At 37.0% G+C, this 25,985-nt stretch overlaps 1 protein-coding gene across 3 annotated transcripts in view; it reads left to right on the top strand.

Moving 5' to 3' along the window:
* The first annotated feature begins 4,019 nt into the window (after positions 1-4,019).
* RXFP1 (relaxin family peptide receptor 1) overlaps positions 4,020-25,985 on the top strand; it is a 47,398-nt gene continuing 25,432 nt past the window's right edge. For 2 of the 3 annotated variants that reach the window (XM_015860876.2, XM_015860875.2), the window contains exons 1-3: positions 4,020-4,074; positions 8,940-9,415; positions 25,097-25,252. In XM_015860876.2, coding sequence (XP_015716362.1) covers positions 9,367-9,415; positions 25,097-25,252 — 205 coding nt within the window. In that variant the 5' untranslated portion in view covers positions 4,020-4,074; positions 8,940-9,366. The remainder of the gene's footprint in view (positions 4,075-8,939; positions 9,416-25,096; positions 25,253-25,985) is intronic. The other variant, XM_015860873.2, reaches the window with a different exon arrangement.

Consider the following 25,985-nt stretch of genomic DNA (forward strand, 5'->3'; position numbering starts at 1 on the left):
GCTGAGAATTTTTGCTCTATCAAATAGTGTTATTGTACTTTTTCTATCTGTTGCAGTTTCCATGGAAATAAATAGAAGCCATTACTTTCAAAGTGACGTATGTATTTGCAAAGGTATATACTTAGGAGATAGGGAACTATTCCCAAAATTAAAGTCAGAAAGAAATGACAAGTGTGAGCCAGATAATAACGCGGTGACTAAATGGTATTCTGTAGCAGAGCATTTCAACCACAAAACCCAGTGCCTTTAGCCATTTCCTTTCAAAGTAATAAGCTTAGTGTGACTACAGGATGAATTAACTGAAATCACATCCCCCACTTCAGGAGAGATGTTATTATTAACAGCAAAGATAAAGCTACAAAAATTTGTAGTTTATAAAGGGTCATTTTCAAATGCTGCCTGCATTCTTAGAATTAGATAATGGATTAGATTACCAGTGCAACACTTACAGGTATCTATGAAAAGAATTACTTCATCTGTGGATGGAAAAAGGAATTATTAATTAATTCCCACTGGTCAGCTGCTCACTGGGGGGAGAACAAATTCATTAATGCATCATCCAAATTTTCACTACCTTCTGATATTTTGTATTGTCTGATCTATGCAAGAATTTTTGCAGTTATTAAGATCACTAAAAAAAAAGGGGACTGAAGAGTTGGTATCCTGGGCTCCATTAGAAGAGGGGTCCCAGCAGGGATGGGGAGATGACTGTCCCTCTCTACTCTGCCCTTGTGAGGCCCCATCTGGAGTACTGTGTAGAGACTCAGTACAAGAAAGACAGAGAGCTGTTGGATGGGGTCCAGAGGAGGGCCACGAAGATAATCAGGGAGCTGGAGCACCTCCCCTGTGAAGACAAGCTGAGGGAGCTGAGTTTGTTCAGCCTGGAGAAAAGAAGGCTGTGGGGTGACCTCATTGCCGCCTTTCAGAACCTAAAGGAAGCCTATAAACAGGAGGTGAGTCAACTCTTTGAAAGGGTAGGTAATGGCAGGACAAGGGGTAATGGTTTTAAGTTGAAGGAGGGGGAAGATTTAGGTTGGATGTCAGGGGGAAGTTCTTTACTATGAGAGTAGTGAGGTGTTGGGCTGCCAAGAGATGTGTTCAAGGCCAGGTTGGATGGGGCCCTAAGCAGCCTGGTCTAGTATTAAAAGTAGAGGTTGGTGCTCTGCCTGTAGTGAGCAGGTTGGAGCTTTATGATCCTTGAGCTCTCTTCCAACCCGGGCCATTCTGTGATTCTGTGAATTAAACTAAGATGAAACATACATAAATAATAGGGAGCTTTTATTCATAGCTTGAAAATACTATTATGTTTCTCATATTCTTCTGAAAATTAACTTCACAATTTCATCATTTCTTTCTTTTTTCCCATTCTGTTATGTTTAGAAAGAGATACAGTGGAAAGATTTTACACTAAAGACCAGCTAGAAATAAATTCTTCATCACACAAGAACAACCACTTAAGACTCTTCCCTCTGAAATCTATTTTGGCAGGTGAGAAAGTGTTATTTTCTCCTTGCAGTTTTCTATGTGGTATAGTATTATGAATGTTCTTGAGGAAGGAGTGTTTGTAACTGGAGAACAGTATGAAATGTGATCTTCAGCCTTCTCACCCTTGGACATGAGAAATTGCTGGCTGTAGCCACAGATAGTCTCTCGAAGGATAGTTGGACTTCACAGGAGGGAACAATTAGGGACTCTGGTCTCACCATGTCAGAGTTTGTCCCAGACACCTTCACAATTACTTCCTAAAGTAAAAAAAGAATTCCCTTTTACCTGCTTTGAAGACGTCAGTCTTAACAGATGCTCCACGCCTTCAGTACTGCAGGATTCACAGGTCAGCAATGTTTGAGTTTCACTCTATTGCACATGGGGGCAATAATCTAAAGCAAGTGGCTGGATGGGATAAATTTGAAGGGATATATTTGCTTTTCCTTTAATGGTTTCATGAAGAAAAAAAAAAAAGAAAAAAAAAAAAGCATCATTCTTGTAGGGGAAAGCTATTTCAGGGGAAAATCATGATAGTAAGTGCTGCTCGTGCCAGCCCTGGCTCAGGAGAGTCCATATGGCACAACCTTCTCAGCATTTCTGTTAGCACAAATATTGTAAGTGCTGAGGGCATAAGAAGACACACCAAATCCTTTACTCAAAACAGAGACATGGGCAGTCCTCATACTGAGTGCCTTCTGCTCAGGATGTTGGATTTATACTCAGCATTACTTGAATTTAATTATTTACACTAAAACCATTTCAGCATGCAGTTATCGATTCATCTTTTGTAATAAGGAAAGTAGTAAGTCTGCATACGTTGATGAATACAGATCTAGAGGAAGGTGGTTCTACTACAAGGGTATTCAAATGATGCCTGAGTAAAGCAGACATAGACATAATAATTCTTTCTTCTTAGAATTGAGTCCATGAGTTTCTGATTATTTGTTTAACATTTGGGATAATTATAAAATCAATGAAGAATGATAACAGTTAATTTGTGTTTTCTCGTAAGTCTGAAGATAAAAGAAGATGAATAGAAATGTAGGCAGCCAAAAAAAGTACATTTGAATCCTCTGAGATCAAAACCTGTGGAAAAATACTGTGTATTTTAGGCACTTTGTAAAGGGTAAAGCTGAAAAGCATGTTAGATTACTGAAATCATATAGCTTCAATGTGAGTAAAATGCTGTATTACATCTTCTGGGTCACTGCAGACATGGATTGTAATCTTTAAGTCGGAGAACCTGAGAGTTTTATTTCAATCTGCTTCAACAGGATCCAGAAACTAGGCATTCATCTGCCTGAGCACTCTGAAGACTTAATTTCAGAGCACACATGCACCAAAATGGTATCAGCATCCTTACAAAGCATAATGATGGCTCCTGCTGCTTTCTTTAACATAAGCATGTGTCATCACTGACCAGTACTGATCGTATTGCTTTCTTTCATGTCATAGACCAACATTTAAAGCTTTTAAGCAGAATGAAGAAGATTTTGTTCAATTCTCTCATATCATAGAGAAGCGTAGAAGGGATCAAGGGGAAGATAATGACCTGTTTCTCTTATTGGAGGCACATTTTGGAACCAAAAATAGTCCTGAACTGAACCAGAAAGGAGAGCATGAGTTGCAACAAACCACCGCAATGCTAGTGATTTTCTAGGGCTGTTAAGGGTTTTTGTCTCTACCATGAAGATTTTTTCTAGAGTTAACATAGAAATCAGACTCAGATTAAAAAGAAAAACAAAACAAAAAAACCCACAAATATTCAATAATATTCAGTTATCAAATTATTCATTACAATCTATATTCTTAATAGTGTCAGAACATTTGAGATAATTAGAATGAAGTATCACCAAGGGGAAAATAATATGTAATGTTAGTCATCCAAACAGTAGGAGAAAATACCGCATATTTTTATGCTTTAAATGCTGATTTTGTAAAAAAAAACTCTCAGTCTTGCAAGCCTAGCAGTTTCAAGCTTTATTTAAATGTAAAATCTGGAAACAAGTAAGAAAGAATTAGAGATCATAACTTCCTATGATTTAACCCGTCATTCTGTGTGATTACTTTGAAAATGTCTTCTCCACTTGTTTCATGCACAGTGCTTTTGAACTGTATGATTAAACTGAAATCGGTTCCTCATGTTGGCTCAAACCACTCATAGATACACTGATATTTTCATGAACAACTTAGATGGAAGAAAGGAAGGAAAGCTCATCTAAACAAACAAACAAAAAATCTCTGATAATGTTGACTCCTTCACCACAGGCTTAACAGCTGTTTCAAAAACCAGCATCTCTTATAGCTCTAACAAGCCATTTTCATTTTATGCTTCTTAAAGACAGCAGTATTAGATATAGATAAATCACAGCCTGAACCTCTGATTAATCAGCTGAGACAAGTGTTGGGTCAGCTGTGGGAACACAGGTGAGAGTAATTTAGCTGTGCTCCTGGAAGGGGTGGAGTTTGACTCCACCTTCTCTAGACTTCCTTTAAGGGCTGACCACCACTAAGGTAGCATCCCTTGGAGATGGCTCCTTGGTGGAGATTGCCTCAGCGGTTCCCAGTAGACTGAAGGCTTCTATACGGGTGAGTTTTTCCTGTAAATAACCTTTTGGGTATTTACAACTACCATGTGTTCATTATTGTCACCATTCACTATGTTTGTACAAGGTTATATGGAAGTCACACAGATGGCATTTTCAAAAGTTCAGAGAAACCTGTTCTGGTTTTCCTTGTTGCTTAGCAGAAATATGTGTAATCATAAATTTAGTGGTAGATGAATATTGACTTTAGCTGAATCCTTACAAGTGTATAAACTACTGACATTTAAGTTGGTTGATGGAAGTTGAGCGGGGTTCTTCAAAGGCAATGACTTCCTTTTGCTTGCCTTTACATGGACCCGAATATTCCTTTCATGAACTTTACCTTGCTAGGATTGGCGATCCTGGTACCACATGAATATTTCTCTCCAGCTTTGAAATTGGCTTTGATAGTTCTCTAACGCAAAGGTTCTCATAGTTGAGCTATTGAAGCCTTAGTTTTGCCTTCTCGATGCTTTATATACTTCATGTTTTTAGAGTTCATTTTCTCAAAGAATGATATGACAATCTTGTGTTAAAAGATCTCTAGTGAATGTACTATGAATGTCACGCCTTCCAATATTGTTTATTTAGCTACTTGCATTTGAAAAGTTTGTCTTCAGCTAAAACCTGAAGGATCGCACCACAGCTGGGAAGTGGACTCCTTTAGCGTCAGGAAGAGGTAAAGGGCAGTTGGCAAGGGCAGGGACTAAAAAGCTCTGGAAACAGTGCTTTGGGAAAGCAAGAGGTGAAAGAAGAATCCTGTTTATTGGGAGGATAGATTAACTGACTGAGTACTGATGTTTTTATCTAAGTAGCTTAGGGGGAAGCCCTTTGTTGTCTTGGACTAATTTTGCTCTCTTCTGACCTTCTGTGGCACTACAGCCAAATTTTATGCCATTGCTTTACCTTAAAATAAATGTGGGGGAACTGGTATCTGCCACTTTCTGTTCTGAGACACTTCTTGGACATATAAATATGCTGGAGAAAAAACAAACAAACAAACAAAAAACTGTGTTACCTTGTAATAAACTTCTCCAAGAGAAAACATTGAGTTCAGATCATTTTTCCAATGGAGGAAGGTCTCTTCCCTTCCTCCAGAAGCAAATGCCAGTAATCCCAGCTCAGCTGCAGCTGTGCTGATAAGAGGCCTGGAGAGAGAAATGAGAAGTCAGAAGATACTGCTGCAGAGGTCCTTGTGTAGTTATCCTGGACTGTTAGGCCCAGTGCCCCAAGCTCTTCAAGTTTTGGTATATAAATCCTATTAAATCTCTGCAGCTGTGCAATGGGGAACAGTAATCTTTATGAAAAGATAACATACTCCTACAATACTGATTGAGCCCCAAGTGTCTGAGATAGATAAAAGCACTGAGTGCAGCTTATGGTTTGGGAAGAACTGCTGTAGATGAGGTCCTCTTTCTGCTTATGATACTTGCATGTTCTTACACTTTTCCTATGGGGTTCTTTAGCTTACCTTTCTCCAAATATAGGGAAGTGCTAAATGAAAAGTATATCCTCCAAAGATGACAGTCACCGTGTAAAATATTAATGTCTTATTCTCAATCACAGTATCTGTAAAGCATGCTGATGGGGGCTTTAAAAGCAGTGTAAATTAATTATAATTTAGCCAATTAAGTTAATTTCCACAATTAAATGATTGGGATTGTAAGATTGACATGCATAATGAATTTACATTTCAAATGCTATGTTCTGAAATTTTGTCTGTATATTAATTTCTCATTTTGCTATAATACAAAACCTAAGTACTGTCCATCAAATAGCTGAGAAAGCAAAAGGTTCTCTTTCTTTCTATACATGAACTATATATTCTCTGTGACTGGATGGTCCCGTTGATTTCAGTGATCATTCAGCAATCCTGTTTTTTCACTGTGGAAGTAAAGCAGTTGACAACAGCTGATGGTATTTTAATCTAAAGATTTCCTTTTCTTAATGAGCAGCTCTTAGGGTTACAAAATCACCACTGATATACTTATTGTCTCATCAGTCCTTGATTTAGTATGCAGTGCAACATCTCTTAAACCAAGAAAAATTCCCACATTAGAAAAGAGTAATAATAACTCTTATGTAGATCTGTACTACTTAGTACTTGGAGCAATGCAACAGCAGGTAGAATTTATATGCATTTACCTTCTCCCCATAGATTAAAACATAGCTTGCTTGCACCTGTACTGGTGAAACTGCTTGAAGTTTGTCAGCTGTAATACTGAGTATGCCACACTTAGAGTTTGAGATATTTGTTAACCTTGAAGGGTGAAGCTGCAGCCCGTGGATAAATACACCTTATTCTCCAAGATAAAAATAAATTCTGTTTTATTTCCACAGTAGCAATGATTTACAGGTCAGTATTTTTTTTTTTAATTGTGATATTTACAAAGGTAATATACACAGATATGATTTGTTTACTTGTACGAGATTCCTTCTATACAGCATCAAACTTGAACTGTAGGAAATAAGACTATGAAGTGCTATTTTTTTTCTAGAAGTGTTTATCTTAAAGTGCTTCACAGTTAGGATTATTTTATTCTAGTCCCTGTATGCCTAATTTGATTCCTGGTGCTCACATGAAGTGACTCTCAGTAAAATAATAACTTTAATTATTCGGATTTATTTGCATATTTTCTGACAGTCTCTTGCACAATGTTAGTTGTTAGTTGAATATTTGTTTTTTTCCCTATATATCTGACAATAGTACCTTTTGTTTTATAGTGCTTTCAGTTTAAGATGAGGAAAAGGAGACATCGTAATCCATACTATGTGCTTCTGTGATATTTTTGGAGTATTATTACAGAATTAAGGAGAAATATAAGCAAATGATGACCATCCTACTGAAACTGAATGACTTCTTTAGCAGTAATATGTTATTCTAATGTTATTTCCTTGCTCTGGAATGAATAAACATGTAAAGTCTGTTGTGTTCTTGAAAGCAGAACTCTAAAACACCAATATTTTATAGCTTTTTATGGTTTAGACATGTGGAAAGTCCTTACTGCCTTTCTAATGCACAAAAATGTATAGATGTTTTAAAGTAGGGTAAGGCTAAACTATTTTTTAAAAGCCAATAATGTCTTATTTAATGTTCTAATAACGAGCTTCCTTCTACTGATTCTTTGGCTCCATATTCTAAGTATACCTGTTTTTGTCTAACTGTAGCTCCTTGGTTTGAATAGAACTGCACTGAGAGAGTAAATGTCTTTTTTATGGATCTCTCCTAAAGGCCAGAAAGTTCTGCTGCTTTATGTATTCTTATTAAAAATGTTGATGAAGAGCAAAAATCTCAGTGGATTTTCCATAGAGCATGTGTTAGCAACAGAATTAGCTTTAATGAGTATACTTGCTATAGGTCTTCGAAAAAAAGGAAGGCATTAGCTGGCAGTGACAATTCCCTACTGGGGAAGAGCTTCAGAAAACACGTGGGTGGTATGTCTTGCTTTTTGTGGTTATCTTTTTTCCAGATTTATCTTGAGGTTCTTGTAATAGATCAGACTGTTTCTGAAGAAACAGCTTCCTCATTTCATTGTATTGGCATGTGAAAGTATCATATTCCCAAAATATATAAATTCCAGTCTCAAATGGAGGTGACTTGATGAGAAGACCAAAGAGGAAGCCTTGCTAAAGAGCACTTTCTCTGGAATTTTTCCCTAGAACATCATTCCTATCTCACCCTGCAGTTAAGATGCAGAGCTTTTATTTTATTTTTTTTCCAGCTGTATTTATTGAAAGTGTATTTGTCATTCTTCCTGCACAGATTCTTCCTCTAATTTTCACACCTTGGAAGACCATTTTGTATAGCCCAGACATTAGCCATAGGCTGTTTACGTGTTAACCTTTGAAAGGTTGTTTGTAGCTTTATTTGAAATGATTCAAAAGTAGTTTTCACTCTATAAAAGAAATCTTCTATAGCTCCCTAGCCCATTTTTATTCAGGCACTTGCCTAATACCAGCATTGGCGTAGTGGATGCCAACAGGTTTTTGGGGGGCTTCCGTAAGCAAGAACCTTTTGTTTTACCCCCTGTATTTTGTCTTCATTTTATGTTAGAAACAAAATGACTGACAGTTTGTAATATCTATTTTGCAGACAACTTTGCCATAGCAACAATGCAGACTTTGTTCTTGCCTATGGTGTAGGCTTTTCCCAGTCTCTAAATATGCCTTCTCATGCACATGATCATGCATGTGTGCACTTCCTTAGTCTGAGATGCTTTCTTCCCAAGGATCTGATGTGACTGGTGACATGTTACCAGCATTCTCTGGCCTGGGCCATCTTTACAAACCTTTGGAAATACAGAGCTTTTTTGAACCAAAATAATAATAAATGCTCAGTATCTCTTTCAGGACAGATAAAATTTAACTCCTCCCCTTGAGTTCATCTCAGTACTGACTCTCTGAAATATATCTCACTATACTGGCAACTGTTAGCCTTCACAAGACTGAAAAAGATTTTTATAACTGCTTGTGTATGCATGTGGTTGAGTTTAGGTGATACCTGCTGGATCTATTGGAAACTGCCAAGCCAAAGGGCAGAGGGGAACTTTCAAAGTACTCAAATAAGGAGAGCGTCTGAAAAAACTTACTTCCACATAGTATATGTTTCTGAACATCTTTGTTCTCTCAGATTAATTATTTTTGCTACAGTTGCCATTAATGGTTAATGTGTAAAAATAGTGATGTGCTGTTATTGGAAATAAATTACTTTATGCATTTTTCTGCATTTCAGAGAGGGGCCGGATGGATAGAAAGGGCTGTGTTTATACATTTCACTTCCCCTTACTTGAAAAACCACCAGCTTTTATCTAAACTGTGCAAAATATTTAGTTTCAAACAGAGTTGCCTTAATAAAATTGTGTTTTTCAGGCCTCCTCCAGTATTGCGACTTTAAAAAAGAAAAGAAAAACAAAACTGGACTATTGATGGCAGTTCTCTGGATCTGGCTGTGTTTTGTGCAGCAGCAGCTCTCCCCAGGGTGGACCTGTGTCCATGCACACAGCCCAGCCTTCTCCTACCACTGGACAGAGCAGCCCCGGCACATCAGGCAGAGCAGAGGAGCTGGCGTGTGCCCCTGAAACTTTCTCCCCAGTCTCTCTGCGGTGGGGTGTGTTTGTGTGCCAAGGAGGGGAAGAGAGAGACCCAGTGAAAAGGAGAGCAGACGAGGAAGCCAGGGAAGAGAAGGGAGCTTGTTTCATGCACTGCTGAAGGCTGTCAGAGGCACTGCTTACCAGCAGCTTAAGCTTTAAGGGACACTGTTTATTGACTTTATTCACTAAATTGCTGAAGGACAGCTATGACATCTGACTGGTGCTTCTATATATTCTTGCTTATTGGAACAAAGGGTAAGTACATCTGTCTCCTTTTCTTTGAGCATTGCAAAGCATAGAGCTAATAAACTTAAGTAGCAGATTTTGAACAACAGTATTTCAGTGCTATGTTATGGTTTGTGATGGCAGTTATTCTTTTATGGAACTGAAGTATAATACAGTCTCTAAAGGCTAGTAGCTACAAACTGGGATCAACTGTTTTCTTGTTTAATGCTTTGAGAGTTGCTATCACTAGTTATGAGTTATAAATGCAAAAAAAAAAAAAAAAAAGAAAAGAAAAAAAAGCAAACCAACAAAACAGTTTAAACTGCAAACAGGCTTGCTGTAAATATTTCCTGAAGGTATTGGTAGAATCAACTCATTTTAGCTGCCTTGAAATCCACATTTTAGAGTTTGTTCAGTAGTTTGCCACTATAGTACACAGTGCTATTGGAATTGGTCGTTCCTGAAAAGTATATCGTGCTCAGGTAGCAGAAATCGTACCATCTGATTCAGCATGTGGTATTCAAGTAGCATGAAAGCTGAAGATTGAATTAAATTCAGGTTTCCTTTCAGATGCGAAACACTTCAGTAAGGTGGGATTGTAGCCTTCTCTCCTGCTGCTTTACTAATATTTTCTTCCTTCCAACTGAGTACCCTGTGTGTAAGTGCTGCTTGCTGTTTGGGTAAAGATAACCCTGTGCAGCTGCTGATACAGATCTGCCCATAGGATTGTTGTAATGGCTATCATTTCCTTCGATTCTGATTTTTATGTTAAGCATTTCTTGTTGCAGTAGTAAACATAAAAGTAATACTTCAGTAATTTTGTAGGGTAGCTAATAGTGTAAGGCTGAATTCTTTTGTATGGAACAACAGCTGGCTTTCTGCTGCTTTTAAATTAAACCTGATTCAGTTTTCCTGTGCATACTAAGACATGTAACATATGAGACGTTGCTCTCATTAGTAGTGGGAAATACAGTCCCACTTCTTATCATATTTATGGTAACAAAGCTCACTTAAATCCATGGGAAAACTCTAGGCAATTCTATAATGTTTTGGAGGAATATATGGAATGAGTGCTGCAAGCGTGGAAAAAAAAAACAAACTGCAATATCAATTTAATAGGAATTAAGCAGACTGTTGTAATGAGATCTTAACAAGCCTGTTAGCAAAGTATGGCTTCATATGTGCCTGTATCCTCCATGAGCAGCTATCCAATATTTAAAGATAGTACTTCAAGTTATGCAGAATATAAACTGCAGAATTTCAAACAAATTAAGCCTTTCACATTCCTGTTGCTATAGCAAAACTGGAAAATGTTGAGACAGTCACATAAGACATGCAAATTATTGTTGGCATAATTTCTGTTGCGTTACATTTATCTCAGCTGTAGAATTTATAACATTAAATGAAATATTTTAAAGCATTTTGCAAAATGGAATTGCAGGTGGAGACTGTGAGTGACTACAGGCCTTCCAGGGCTGTACGTCTGATGGCCGTTGCATTCTTAGGTACTCATTGTCTCTTTATAACTAGCATATTAGAACCATAGGAGAAAATCATATGACTTATCTAGATGTGATAGAGAGATGAGCTGCACAGCTGCAGATCGGACTGTGAATGTCTGTTCTCCCTGCCACCTGTTAGAGCTCTATTTTGCACACTTCCTGTTTAGTGCCACTTCCGAAATCACTCAAAACACAATCTGTGGCTCTGTTGCCCTCCAGAGCTTTGGCCAGGAATCTGCATTGTAACCTCACTTACACACCTCTTCCTCACGATGGATTTAAACCCTGCACAAGTCTTTAGCTGATTTTGAAACAAACTCTTCTGAAGGAATTATAGCTGTGTTTGGAATTTGTTTGTTACAGGCTGCTAGATGTAGAGATGTATTTACTCATTTTCTTAATTTCCACAACTTGCAGATGCTCCTAAAAGAGTTATAAATGAGAAACAGCAATCCCTCAGAAGTTACTCTTGCCTGACCCACCCATATCCATTCCATTAGTTTCACATTCAGTAGCTACGCTTATACCTAACCAATTTCAATTGCTGTTTCACCTTATTCTGACTCTAAGTTCTTTTGATTTTTTTATGTGAAAAGTTTTCACTTTTTTCATTCTTCATAAAAAGAACTAATTGAGAACTAAAAACAGTAAACAGTGGAAATGCAGCTTTTTATATACCAGCAACTCTCGGCAACTCTCTGACTGTGGTATAGTCTTGTGTGGGCTATATGAATTCACATAGAGGATTTTCTTTGAAAGCAGTTGTACTATGAACTTAACTAGTGTAAAAGTATCAATTGTAACATGATGACCCTGAAGGGTTGGGTTCTGGAGCTGACAGCAGTAGTTAGGATGAATGTCTGCCCCAGTGTTTGCTCGCCTTCTTGATGCTCAGAGGCTGCTTAGGCATGTGGCGGTTAAAACCATCAGCTGTATGGTCGCAGTGTGGGTTTTTCTCTCTAGAGTCACTTTGATTTACCTTCTGTGGACAAAAGCTACTTCAACCTCCTAAACTTGCCATTTCACAGACAGACTTCAAACATTTATCATTCACTAAGCAAAGCTGAAGGAATTAGTATCTAAAACTATTTAAACTGGAATGCAAAAGGGGATCATTTAGTATCTTAAACCTGTGTCTGTCAAAGGATCATTTATTATCTTAAACCTGTCTGTACAGTTTGTGCTCCTACCTGAAGTTTTTCAATCCTGTTTCTTCTCATACCTACAACTCCCTCTCCATGTTCTTTTTTCTTTCTTCTTTTTTTTCCTACTTTCCTTACCCTCATTTCAAAATGACAAGGAAAGCTTTCTTTAAGCCATCTGAAACTTGTTAGCCCATCTTGCTCTTCCTGCACATGACGGCTGTTTACAAGGCCAAGATCTCTTATAGCAAATGCTTTCTGTCAAATGTGGGACAGAGACAGTCTCAAATCATCTGCAGAAACGTATGCTTATGATCATGCAGGATAGTGCTCTTCATTGCATTTTATGTAACGTATTTTGAGATCGCTTCCAGATTTATAAATAGGAAAGTGAAATTACTCAACCACTGCATGAGCTCTTATCACTGTGTAATGATAATTTTATGTTAATTTCTCTTTGTGCATTTCTCACTCGGGCATTTATCAAACTGCCTGCCTCACAGCTAGAATAACGTGCACCTTGTGTATCAATATGTTTTACAAAATACAAGTTCCTTACAGCAAATCAGGGATGAAGGCTAGATTTCTTGAGGAAGGCTTCCTTTACTTTCAGTTAGTGATAGTGAAAAGTTTATGCTCTGATCGAGCAAAGCTCTGAAAGTCAGAACGTTATCGTCTGCAAAGGCTGTCTGCCTCCACCTTTGGGCAAGGCTGTTTCTGCGCCTCAGGTAATAAAGCTCAGGGCTACCTGATTGCAAACCTATCTTAACTGTTTATAGCAACTCTACCAGGCTTTAACTACTTGCTCTGATGTTTAACGTGCAATATGGACTTCATTTCTTTTCCACCTTGAATTAGAAGATACTGTGGTAAAGCTGCCAAAAGCACTGGAATTTTCCACAAAAAATTTGGAACTGATAATTCTTGTGTTGAATGATTCTGGAAATCTTATCTTAATCAAATAGTTACTTTGTGCTTGGATCGGATGCTTTAACTTTGTTGACAAAGAGAATAATCTTGTATCAAAAAGTACTTTCAGCTTTCTATGTACAACTTAAATGATTGACATGCCTACTATAAAGATTTCTGCAACTCTGTTAATAGAAATTCCAACATTCCGTGCTTCCTAAGCAAAGTCCAAATTTGAATGTAGTAATTTTCCATGCAAAGCAAATTGCCAGTGCGCCATCAGCACAGTATGAGGGAGGATACCACATCCTTTGGTGTTCATTTTCTCTGATGATTTGTAATCACTGGGAATCTACCTTTTTAAAAAACTATTATTATTCTTTTCCTCGGTGCTTGTAGTAGAAAATGCAGTTTCTTAAAAGAATAAGAGCTTCTTCAATACTCAACTGCAAAATCCCTGTGTATGAGATGGGGCTCCTACAAGCTGCCCTGCTAGACCAGAAGAGCTTATTCAAGCTTAGATATATGCATGCAAAACTCATGTAAAAATTACATTAAAATTATCTGTTCCAACAGACTTTCCTGAACCCTAGAGACCAATGTAGGGTTCATCAGAACTTTCACCACTTATCTTGGGGAGGGTATCTTGGTAACATTGTATCTCCCATCCCTTGAAGCCATCAAATGAGACATGAAAATGTCTTGTTTGAGGTGGTGGGGTTATGAGAAGCTGAAAGTCGCTGTGGTTGTGTGTGAAAAGCAGAAAGGTGAAAATGCATCGGGAAGGACCGAGCAAGTAGATGTTAAAAGGAGGAGGTGGAACGAGAGAAGAAATGTGAAGGGAAGTCAAACACTACTTAGGAAAGGAAATGAAAATCAGAAAAGTTATCTCAGACAGCAGAAACTGACAAAAAGGCTGTCTAGAAGGGAGCTGGCAGGAAACAGTTAAAGTATGAGGAGGTCAGAGAGGAGACCAGAGTGCCTGTAGAATAATCTGAGAGAGAATGGTCATCCCCTGCTGCCAGGAGGAGATGAGTGGAGGCGAAGTAGGTAGTGGTGTTAGGCAATAAGAGGTGGAAGTGGGGTAGGCAGCTGTGGCCAAGTAGAGGAAAAAAGGATCTGTGCTTGGTGAGGTGAGCAGTCTTCTACAAAGCTGAAAAGGAAGCTCAAGTTTGTCTCACTGCAAAATGCCTCCACCTCCTGCATAAAATCTCTGATCAGGAGCTGATAGTTAAAGCTTTCTGGTCTGGTGAGCTAAGAGTTGTGAACTTGTGGTGTGACATGGTGTCATTTTATGAAATGTGGAAGGAAAATTATTGATTTCCTCTTTTAAGAGTCCAGAATGTTATCTGTATCAAACAGCATTATCAGTTTTGCAAATGTTGTTTGCATCATCTCAGTTCTCATGCTTACTTTATCTTATGCACACATAGTACATTTTCTTCATACTGTAACTTTCTGAGAATTTGTTCTTTGTGGACCCCACTTGAAGAATGAGTCAGAAACATGCAGTCAATTATGTTGTCTGTGTGAGTACTTATTAATTTGTGCCAGAAGATAAAGATAAATTATGATTGAGGCTGAGGATTACAAAATGATGTTCCTGGGATGAAGGCAACCGAACTCTGCTGTGGAAAACTGATTTCTTTTTCCTGCCTCTTGCTCCCAACAGGGATTCTCTAAATGCTTCATAAGTGGATAATAATTATATGTCAGGTTTTCTAGTTGTTGGCATGATAATCCTGATGTAGCAGCGAACATTTCACATCATTTCAGTGAAATGTGTGAAAGCTACGCTTTAAGTAATCTGTGAAGCTGATTCTGAAACCTTAAATTAGCAGAAATGTATACCATGTTATGTCAGTGTCTCAGCTCTCTGTCTGAATAACAGTTCCTTATTCTAAACTGTAATCTAAAGCAATCTACAGGGACTTGAAAAAGGAAAGTCTAATTATTGTAGATAACATTCTCTAATTATTGTAGATTTAATACTGTAAGTTACAAGTGGGTAGATAGCAGACTAAGCAGCAGGATCCCAGTAATCTGTTGGAAGGGTCATCAAAGTGAAGGGAAAGCATCCATAGAATTATCTGGATGTGCATTTGCAAAAATGTATGAAATTTAAACAGATGTGACAGAATTGCAAAGTATATTAATAACTGATGTTTGCATTTGGTTCCTATCATAGGGGAGGAAAAAAAAAATAAATGGGAGGCACAGCTTCAAAAGTGTGTTATAAGCCAAGCTAGAAAGACTGTGTGTGATAGAAAGAAGTGACTTTGTATATGCTAAGAAGTAAGACCAAAATAATATTGATTACCCACTTTGCTTGTCCTCTCCATGCTTGTGAGGGATCCAGCATGCAGTTGGCCTATATGACAGGTCTATACAGATACAAGGAAGCATGGCTCCTTGGGAACATGTGGATCTGAAAGAGGCTCCACAGCCATCAGCTATGGCCTGTTGAGGAAAACTGGCCCTGGGAGACAGAGTTGTTCCTGCATAGCCCACACTGGGGCAGGAGGTGGCCAGGCAGTGGGGAGGGAAAGCCCACTGATACTGTTGACGAGTGCATGTGAAACAACTGAGTGGACCTTATACAGAGAGGGCAATGGATCACCCAGCCTTATATATCATAGGCCCCTGTGTGTTCAGTAGCAATCCTGAAGGATTCTCAGTCAGAGTGTTTCTTTATGAAGTAATAGATTTGGCCCAGCAGAGATCAAGTACAACTACAGCACGGCAATAAAAATGGCAGAGGCCATCAGACAGCTGAGACTGGAACCATCAAAGCTGAATGCATGCTGCTTGGAAAGTTGGGGTTTTGTTGAGTTGGTGTTGTTTGGGTTTGTTTGTTTTTGTTGTGGGTTTTGTGTGTGTGTGTGGTTTTGTTGCACTTGTTCTGGGTTAGCAAATCACTAACGTTTTCAGGTTCACTGTTTTGAAAATACAATTTAAAAGGAAGCTTTAGATTAGTTAGAATAGTTGAGTTAGCAATAGACTGGCACTGTTTTAGAATTAGCTAGCGGGAACATAATTGTATGAAGACCTGGTGGCAACATAGAGCTAAGGTTTGTGCTGTATGCCAGGGAGTAGGAAAAAATGAATTTACATTAGTGAGTCAAAATCCATTATATAAGAATATTAGCTTCAAAGTGTTTTGCAGCTCATTCCACTCAAATTCCTCATGTGTCTGGTTTGAAAATAGTGTCCCATAGAAATGTTGCTTTATCTCTAGACATTTTCAGCATCATGCAGAAGGAATACAGCTGCTTCCTTCTTTCCAAATTGATGACAGAAGTGAATTTTGAGCACTTCGGCTTTTCTACACTCCTAAGGTTTATGTCTAAGTTGTCTGAGGTTTTTATTTTCCTAGTATATTTTAGGAAAATATATATATATATCTTTTTATTAAATTCTGATAATTTTTCTAGCAAGTGTATCTAGACTTTTAATCACTGTTATATGTATAAAGCTTTTCTTTGTTTTAAATCTTTTATTTACGTATTCACCACTGCTTTCATATCGTTTTCTAGTCAGATAGGTTTCTTGCCCAGTGAAATAACTCTCTATATCTATGGATCTGCAGAATTTAAGAGAGATATTTGAATATTTTAAAAAGTTTTAAAAGGTTTTGATTTTACTAATCAGTCATGTCAACAGCCGTTTTAAGTACTGGAATGTGATCTCCTAAATTAAAAATACACTGTTCTGGATACAGCTGTTATATTCAATCTATAAAACTAAAATGTGGACAGACAGATATCTAGTAAAACAAAAACACAACACTGAGAAATTATCTCTTGATTGAAATAATGTATCATAATAAACATACAGCATTTTAGGATTGGGATTTCAGCATTTACTCTCCATACATGTCCAACAATATTCTCTATATTATATAGGTAATAGGCACTTAACATTTTCCAGATGAAAATAACAATATAATAAATTACGTGGTAGTGTCCTTAAAATGATAGACTATATAAGTAGTCTTGTATACAGAGACATGGATTTTAGATGGTAATTATTCCTTTTTATCCTGCTACCTATTATTTGAAATGCCCATCAAAACATTTAGCTATACAGAACCTTTGGCAAAAGCTGTGCTCTAATTCTCTTCTTAGCACTTTTCCTCGTGGCAGGACATATCTATTGTGCTGGTGTGCTACAAAAGGCAGACCAGGGCTGCCTTTCTGCAGGAACCTTTCTTACTGCCACGCTCCAGTATGGTGATCAGGTGTCTGGAGACCTGGCAGGAAGGTGTTGGGGGATTGGGGTGGTACAATAGGGCGCAGCCAGAACAAGGCTCTCCTCCTCTAGCTTTGCCTCATGTACCATGCTAGGGATGAATCGTGATAGTTCTGCTCTAGCTTATACTACTTCACAGAGCTTGCTTTCTTTGCTGTTGACAATGCAGAAGCATTGAGTGTCGGGAAAGGGCATCATAACATGCGGGTTTAGCTGGAATGGGGTCAAGAGGGAGAGGAGGAGGTAGGTACTGTGGAGGCTGTGTCAGTAGGCTATGCATCTAAACTGCATCTAAAACAGAGACAGGCTTCTGAGTACAGTGTCTCATTATTTCTCCTGTCTCCACTCCAAGCAATTAATATCCAAGTAGCTCTCACCTACATGCTGCCAATGCAGCATTTCTTTATGTGCATTATTGATTTTAAATTATATGAAAGTTAATCTTGAAATCTGTAAATCTTAATCAGCACATGCATTTTTACATAAAGTGTAAAAGAAGAAATAAGTTATCTGTTGCCTCTGTACAACTAGCTAACGGTATTCCCTTAATGTCAAAAATTGACATTTTTGTCAATTGACAAAAATGAGTTTGAGATCAATTCTGATTTATAGTGCTCTAACTGAAGTGTTGTCATTTATAGTGGTAAATGATGTAGACTCATACCAAATATAGCAGACATTTTGTGATTCATTTATTTATTAATTTATGTTAGGTTGAACTAAGTATTCATGGGCTGGAATCCAAGAATAATCCCAAAGTAGTCCCACTAACTCATTAAAGGTGAATTCCCTAAAATATTTTCAAATTGTTTTTTCTTCACAAGAGGGTGAAAATAGAATTGAATTTTATAATACTTTGAGATGAAGGAATCTCATAGATTTATAGAGCAAAGCAAACTTGAATCTGAACTTAAGGGTTCAATCTAAAATTTGAATTTCTAGTAGTTATGGATGGTTATTAGTGACAAAAGTATGTGAATAAACGAAAATCATCAGATAATCCTGACTCAGGCACTCCAAGAAGCTGTATGGTTTTATTGTTACAAAATTAGTCTTAAGTATGCTTCAGAGCTTCATTTTAAATTATGCTGGATTAATTCCATTGTAAGAACTACCATTAAAATAATTTTAGCTCATACCAAAATAGCAAGGAATGAAAAAAACAGATGGTTTCATCTTTCAAATACTTTAAGACTCCCTGTTCTTTTTTTTTCTTTTCACTCTCTGCAGTTCTAGATAAAGAAAGCTTACTTGACAGTGTTTTACCATGATTTGTTTGTCTGTGTTATGTAAGAGAAGAGGTAAAATTGTGTAGGTAGATTTGCTTTTTGTGACTGAAGAGGTTAGGCAAGACATGAAGATGTTTTAGACTGTTTGCTTGTATGAGTAGTTAATGATAGTGGTGGGTTTTTGTTGGTTTGTTTTTTGTTTTTTTTTTTGTTTGGTTTGGTTTGGTTTTTTTGCTGTTCTCATTTATAAATAATGGATTCTGAGATCATACAATTAGAGTACCATTCAGTAAGTTCCCTGTTTGTTGCCTTTCTATTTCATGTTTTTGTTGCATTTCACTTTGTCTTACTATACAATGGCTTATGGCTGACCAAGTTACACTGAGCAAGTCTGAGGTGAGCTCCTTCTCAGTAATTCCTTATCACTGTCACTTTGTATTGAAATTCTGAGTGCTGGTCATGAGTAGTTGTTGCTTAAGGAACACCAATTTATCAGTAACTAACAGTTCTTGATCTTCTTGCTTAAGTACATCTCAAATTATTTGATTGCTGAGATAAACAGACAATCATTAACTGTTATAAATGAGGTATTACAAAAGGAGAGGAAAAAGTGATCAATTTCCTCTAACTTTAGGCCTTGCAGAACCAGCCCAAGGCTTCTCCTTGCTGACTATGAAGAAGAATCTGTCCCCAGCGCAGCAGATTTTTCCCTCTTTCTGATGGATATTTAATGCCTTTCTGGGACCTGGTGGGGTGGTACTGCCTGACCTGATATTACTCTTCAATACATTTACACTGGTGCCTTCATTGTTGGCCTATGCCCTGCTTTTCATATGTCTAGCCTTAGACTTGGCATTGCAACAACATGAGATAAAAATTGACAACACTTATTGAGAAATCACAATTTATAAAAAACAAAAAAATATTTGCTAGAGCAAATGAAAACTCACCTTAATATTTTTTTCTATTTGAAAAGGTGTCAGAATACATGGAGAGAGAGCTTATTTTTAACAGAATAGTCAGACACCACTGTAATTCTGTGTATTTGAGGAAAGAAAGTAGATGGAAAGGAGAATAGCTAAGAGGTTAGTTCCTGCTCAGTAATTTGCGTTTTGTCAGACATCACTGAACGTTCATCCTGTGGGAGTGCCTTACAAAATTTGAGTTTCCGGACAAAATTCTTTATACTACATGTGGAAGCTTTCTCATACAGTAGTAGGTTTTTAAGCTCTTTTCTGTGCATTGGAATCATTTTATCCTAAGTTATGTGTAAGTGGAGCAAAAATGTAAATTAATAAAAGGTGTAGAACCAAATCTTCTGGCAAGGTACCCTTCCTGAATTGCTCTGCTTACAGTTTCTGGCCTCAGAGCAGATTATCTGGCAGTTAGATAAAGAGGATCTTCCAGTGCTATCACTGGGTTAATTAGAGTGAATTATCTGCAGCATAACTAATAAATAACTTTAGTTATTTATGAGATTGAAGTCTATAATTTGCGAATTATGTGCTTTGGAAACTTCCTAGAATAAAGGCATTTTCATATGCATACCAAAACGTAAAGATACAATATGCAATTACAAGCCAAGATTGGCATGCCTTATAGGCAGTCAAATATATGCATCTTTTTTGCAAATATCCTCTGCTCTATATTGTGTTTAGTGGGAGCAGATGTTTTACACAGTATTTAAAACTATGACTGTAGTTCCAGTACTACACGTTCCAAGAATTATAGCTGATATGGTCAAGTAAGTGGTGCTTCACAACTGAGTACTGTAATTCTAGTGTTGCGACAGCCAATATGTAAAAACTGTCCAGGGCATTAGAAATGAAATTGTTGCAACCATTTGAGCTTCTGAATAAATTATAGACATCAGAGTTGAACAATTAGCAATGGAGAAGAGGAACAGATTACAGAAAAGGCAGTGGTGATGATAACAGTTGAATTAATATTCCTGTGGAGATCTTTTATGGTTGTGGAATCTTTCAAGCCAGTGATGCCTCCAGGGTTAGTATTATGTCTTTCACCACTAGGATATGGAGTGTATTGGACTACAATTTCTGCCTAAGGTGGTTACTCCAAATGAGTATATTAACAGTGTTCAATTATGTAAATTTTCTTTTTTGTTCTTGTGTGAATACAGAATCTGTTATCAGTAATTACTCATTGACAGCTTTTTTAATGTTACTAACTATAATGTTAATAAAGTGACATTCCCATTGACAGAAATCACTAGTAAGGTTTTCTTAATCAACTTTATTAGAGCCTTTTTAAAATTAGCTGCTGAAGGTATTTCCGCAATTTCCATAAGAAATCTGCAGCAAGTTAAATAGAAAGTGTACAAAAGTTAATTTTGTATTCTTATACAGAAATTGGATTAATTTCTTCCCACTCTTTATTTGCCCCAAAATAGTATTTTGAATGGGAATGAGCTAAGTAATTTGGAACAAATAGCTAAGTATCATTTACTTCTAGGTATCATTGCGATGCACAAATTCAGATAACGGTTCATTTAAAAGACAGAAAAACAGCTATTGTTTTTGCACAATTATCTTTTTTCCTGCAGTGATTACAGTGATTTAAATGCTTTGGATTACATCTCATCAGCCACTCGTCATTACTATTCTTTGCCAATCACACATTTTTTAAGCTAAAAAATTCAGTTATAAACTTGTTTTATAACCTTATTCTAATTATTTGCCTTTGAAAATAAAGGTTACAGTCCCATGAGCTCTTCTCCTCTATATCATGCTAAGGGCTTTTGGAAGCCAGTTCATAGGCCCTTCGAATATCTTTCAGCAGAAAAGAAATATTTTTTTATCTCCTGTCAGTTTGAAGTGTTGAGGTTAGTACAAAAATGACAGGCAAAATCAATTTTAACTTGAAAGTTTTAGTTGAGGAAAACATTCTTTTTCCAAACAGGTATTTCAAAAGGAAGTTTGCAATCCTCTCTTGATCTAATCTACTTGCCACCTTGTCTAGAAGTACTGCAGCAGTTTAAAAGTTATGAGGTGAAAAAGTCTTAGGATATGACAAATTCACAGTGGTCTCTGAGTATCTAAGGCTTTTTCAGGTAAAATAGCTTTGCATGATAGTAAGTACAGGGTAGATTCTTTGGTACCATGATTGTCTTAATCTTTTCAAACTTGTAATCTTCTCACATTTTTAAAAAATCATTGATTTTCCTCAACTTCTGCACTTTCAAACTGATAACTAATTCAAAGTGAAGAAAAACATTCGGTTACTTGGCTGATGGTATTTAAGAGTCATTTTGGACTCCTGACAGCGAGCCTTCATATGGTTGTAATTTTGGATAATACAGCAGTATTTACTTGACATTATGATATGCCCTTACTTGAACCGATAGTAATACATCTGAGACTCATGTGACTAGCAGGTACCAAGCAGTGAGTCATGATGCTTTGATTAGTTTAATTGCACTGTCTAATCAGCGCAGTCTTGTTTTCATTACTGAATTATATTCACTTGTTTTATGACAGCGACATGTGACTGCATGAACAACTTATTCTTCTCATGCATATCTCTTATCCAGCTTCCCAAAAACTACTTGTGAACCTAGTAGCCTGTTCCCAAGAGCTTGTGCATTTTTGTTGTTTTGGGGGGTTTGTTTGTGTGTCTATTTGTTTTGTTTGGGGTTTGTTTCTTTGTGTTTTTAAGGGAATGCACATGACTAGTGAGCTTTGTTAATCGGTTTATCTTGAAGGAAAGCTCTGCTCTACTGGGAATATCTTGTTCTTTGGCTTTCCCTGATGTGTTCTCTTGAATGCTTCTTATGAGAGCTTAAAGAATGGCTGACATGTCCTTTCCACATTATTTCTGCATCCCTAGAGGAGCTGATTTTACCTTATGCTTATATACCTTATATCAAGCCAATTTGGGTTATTCCGTTAAGAAAGGAAATCTTGGGCAGTGTTAAATTAGTCTCATATTTGAAAGAACAGTAGGAAAAGAGTTTTTTGCATCCTCAAAGGCAGAGATTACAGATGCTGTGGAAATAAGTGTCTCAGAGCAGCAAGTCTGGACAAGCTTAAAAGGCATACAACGTTCTTGTTCTCTATTGAAAGTTTGAGAGCAGTTGAGTTGGTGGGGGGAGATCACAAAGTACACAATAGTCAGGAACAGATCCTGATTTACAGAATCAAGAACACATGCTGGATGTGTATGTGAACATACAAAACAAAAGGGGTTTGTCTTTGAATATTGACACACTTATGCAGCAGTGACGTAACATGGGTTGATGGAAGGAAAACAAAACAAAGATTTTTTTAAATTGTTATTGTTGATGTAGCACTAGCTTTTTTTTTTTCTTTCCCACATAGAAAACACTATTTTATTTTCTTTAATCCTAAAGAGAAACATTTGAATATTGTCTAGCATTTCACATTCTGTTTTACTGTCGTATCTCCTATCTTCCTTTGTCGACTTGAACAAATATTTCCCCAGAAGTTTTCCACTCATTAAGTCCCATATGATCTCTGTGGTCCAGTCTTCTCTCTTTTTTGTGTGTGTGTAAACAAAATAATGCGAACACGTCAGTGGTCAAAGACCTGTGCTTTCAGTGATGAGACCAGGATGGCATTGTTAAGTGTTGATGCTTCAATGCCTTGCTTCCCAGTCAGATATTTACTTGCCAAGGTAATCCTCTGTAGCACAAAACAAGTGGTTCAGAATCACTATCACTAAGGCAATACATTTATGGAGAAATCATAAAATCATGTAATCCTTCACCATTTTTACTCTTTCACAATGAATTAGTCTAGAACTGAGACAGAAAATATATTCATTAATTAGCTCACATGAGCAGATTCATCCTGGGATTAAAATACAGCTTTATCATCAGTACTGTTAGTCTCTATATACCTATAGAGATCTAAAGCAAAAGTCTATTTAAGTTACTACATAAGCAACAGCGTGGTGCATAAAAGTCAATCCACTTTTTAAAATCATAAAATCATGCAGTGATTGTTAGCTGAAATATATGGCAGGATGCTTCGGATAGCAAAGGTGTTTCCATGCTTATGGGAATAAACAAGATATTGATCCCAGAATTTCTTCCTCGTGCTACTCCATTTCAGCTTATAAAAGTTGTAAATGTTATCAAGGGTTTAACAGGCAGAAGTTCTTAAAGAACTATGGATTTGAAGCACTTAATTCACTTATGTTCTCCCTTAGTTTAGGAGAAAAACAAAGACAAAAAATAGGGTGTTGTACAAAAACATGGCTATTTGTAACTATATAAAGCTTCATAGAAGTATCATATTTTGTTTTATGACCATAACCTTGAAAAAAAATTGCATGTGCAGATACTGTTGTGACTATTACAAAACAAATACCCCTTTACATATAGTGAAGATTGTACAGAGTATTTTGTGTTTTCTAAGAAGCAATGAAACTTAAAATAGAACTTTTATCCTTTCATTACAGCATCCACTATATCAAATGTTACTTCTAAAGATTATCTGATATAATTTGAAAGTATTTCAAAAATGAAATTAGCAGTCCTTTGCAGAATAACACTTCAATGAAGACTTAGGAGTGGGAAGAGCACCAGGTAGCTGTGAGCTCAAGATACTTTCTTTTTGATATATCAGAAGTGGAATTAATTGCACTCTAGTGTAATTCTAAACTCTGTCTTCTTCTCATGGAAAGAAGGTTGATATTGAAAGGAAATTCAAGCTATCACTCTGTAAGCTACTACAACAGCTTATTGTAGATCAATTGCACTTGTCCTGGAAAACTGTTGACAATGGCAGAACTTGTCCCTGAGGAGACTGGTAAGGCATTGTGCATCTGCAAATGTGGGGGACATAGGGAGCTGAAGCTGTTGTCAAATTGAGGAGCAGAGGACTGGTAGAATTCAGTTGCTGAATCCTCCACCTGCCCCAGCTGATCCCCATCAGCATTTTCCTTCATTTCTTCCATTAGGTCCCTGCATTCTTCAAGTTGATTTCTTCTAAGCTGTGGACTTATATGCACAGATCTTGTTTTCTATAAACTTCAGACCAATAAATTCTGAACCATGCCTCCAAAGTTTTTGAATAGGTTAACTGCTCTTCTGGTGGATTTGTGGCTGTGCCTCTGTGTGTTAGTCATTCTTCAACAAAGCTATGTCATGGACTTGAGCTTACTGTCATTGTTCTTTGATCCTTGGTCAGTTTATGTCCAGTAATTGATTTAAAATTAGAATACATTTAGAAGTCTATAATTCTGACTTTGTATAAAAAGTATTTATCCACCTAGGTCTCAAATTTCAGCACAAATTAATATAGTCCATATCTGTGTAGCTTATCTGGCTTACTGCTGTAGTAAATTAATTTTTAGTGCAAAGTAAAATTATCCTTTTAAATATTGGCCTTAGGTCATTTCTGTTGTTTGATTAGCATTTGCATCTTATTACTAGGATGCATGGGGAGAAATTACCTGGTTGCTTTATATCAAAGCAAATTTTAATTAGTTCATGATATAAATGTGGGGTTTTTTTGCCATGTTAAGAGTGTTTAATATTCTCTTGTAATTGCGCATCCAATGAACTAATATGTATTTATGACTTGATATTCACACTAAAATGAAAATGAATATTTATGAGAGCATAATCTCAATGATCTGTATATACCTAGGAGCATATCTTGAAGTAAGCATGTTTCTTCTGTCTCTGTTTAGTCATTCGTGATTCTTTGGAAGATCCTATTTCCAGAGGTGGTGCTGCCTGCCCGTTGGGCTACTTTCCCTGTGGCAATATCACAAAGTGCTTGCCCCAACAACTTCACTGTAATGGCGAAGATGACTGTGGGAATCATGCTGATGAAGACAACTGTGGTATGTTGTTAAGACTTTTCTTTGTTTCTGACAGTCACTGAAACCTATGCACTGTTTGCACCAAGTGGAGAGTTACAAAGTAGTAGCAGTAAGAATGTTATATGTTTTGCTGAGGATGTAGTAGATATTGGCTACCCCCAACAAAGTCTCTGAACAGGCCATTTGCTGGGATGAAAGGTCCACATTTGCATATCATAGAAACTTATCCAATTTTATCATTTTTACATACCATTCTGACGTTTTGATGTGCACATGTGTGTGAACTAGAAAAGGCCCTTGCTAGAGAAAGATGGACTTACATTGCTGATGGTTTGCAATGCTTGACATAACTGCTAGAGCTGGCTGGGAAGCGTTATTTAAAATAATTTTCAAAGTTGGTCAGAAATTTTTCATGTCCTAAAACAGGAGAAAAAAACAAAGCCGTGCTTGTATGAGTTCTGTAAGCTGCAAGGCTGACAGATCTTGGAAATTTAGATATCTGAAGAAATACAGTATCTTAATTCTCTGCCTATGAAGTTCTAGCGTACTACTCCACGTGAAAATTACTTTTGGCTCTAATCCCATTTAAAAGACCTGTGCAGCCTTCTAGATTTATATCACCTTCTTCCACCATAAACATAATTTTCTTTGCCAAGATTTAAATCTTGAACAAAATTGACTCTTGTTCTATTGTTCTTCTGTGTATAAGTTGCCTCTTAAATAGTTGATGCCTGTTCCATTTCTGTAAAGTCCC

This window comes from Coturnix japonica, chromosome 4, assembly GCF_001577835.2.
Source record: "Coturnix japonica isolate 7356 chromosome 4, Coturnix japonica 2.1, whole genome shotgun sequence".
In the NCBI taxonomy this organism is placed as follows: domain Eukaryota; kingdom Metazoa; phylum Chordata; class Aves; order Galliformes; family Phasianidae; genus Coturnix; species Coturnix japonica.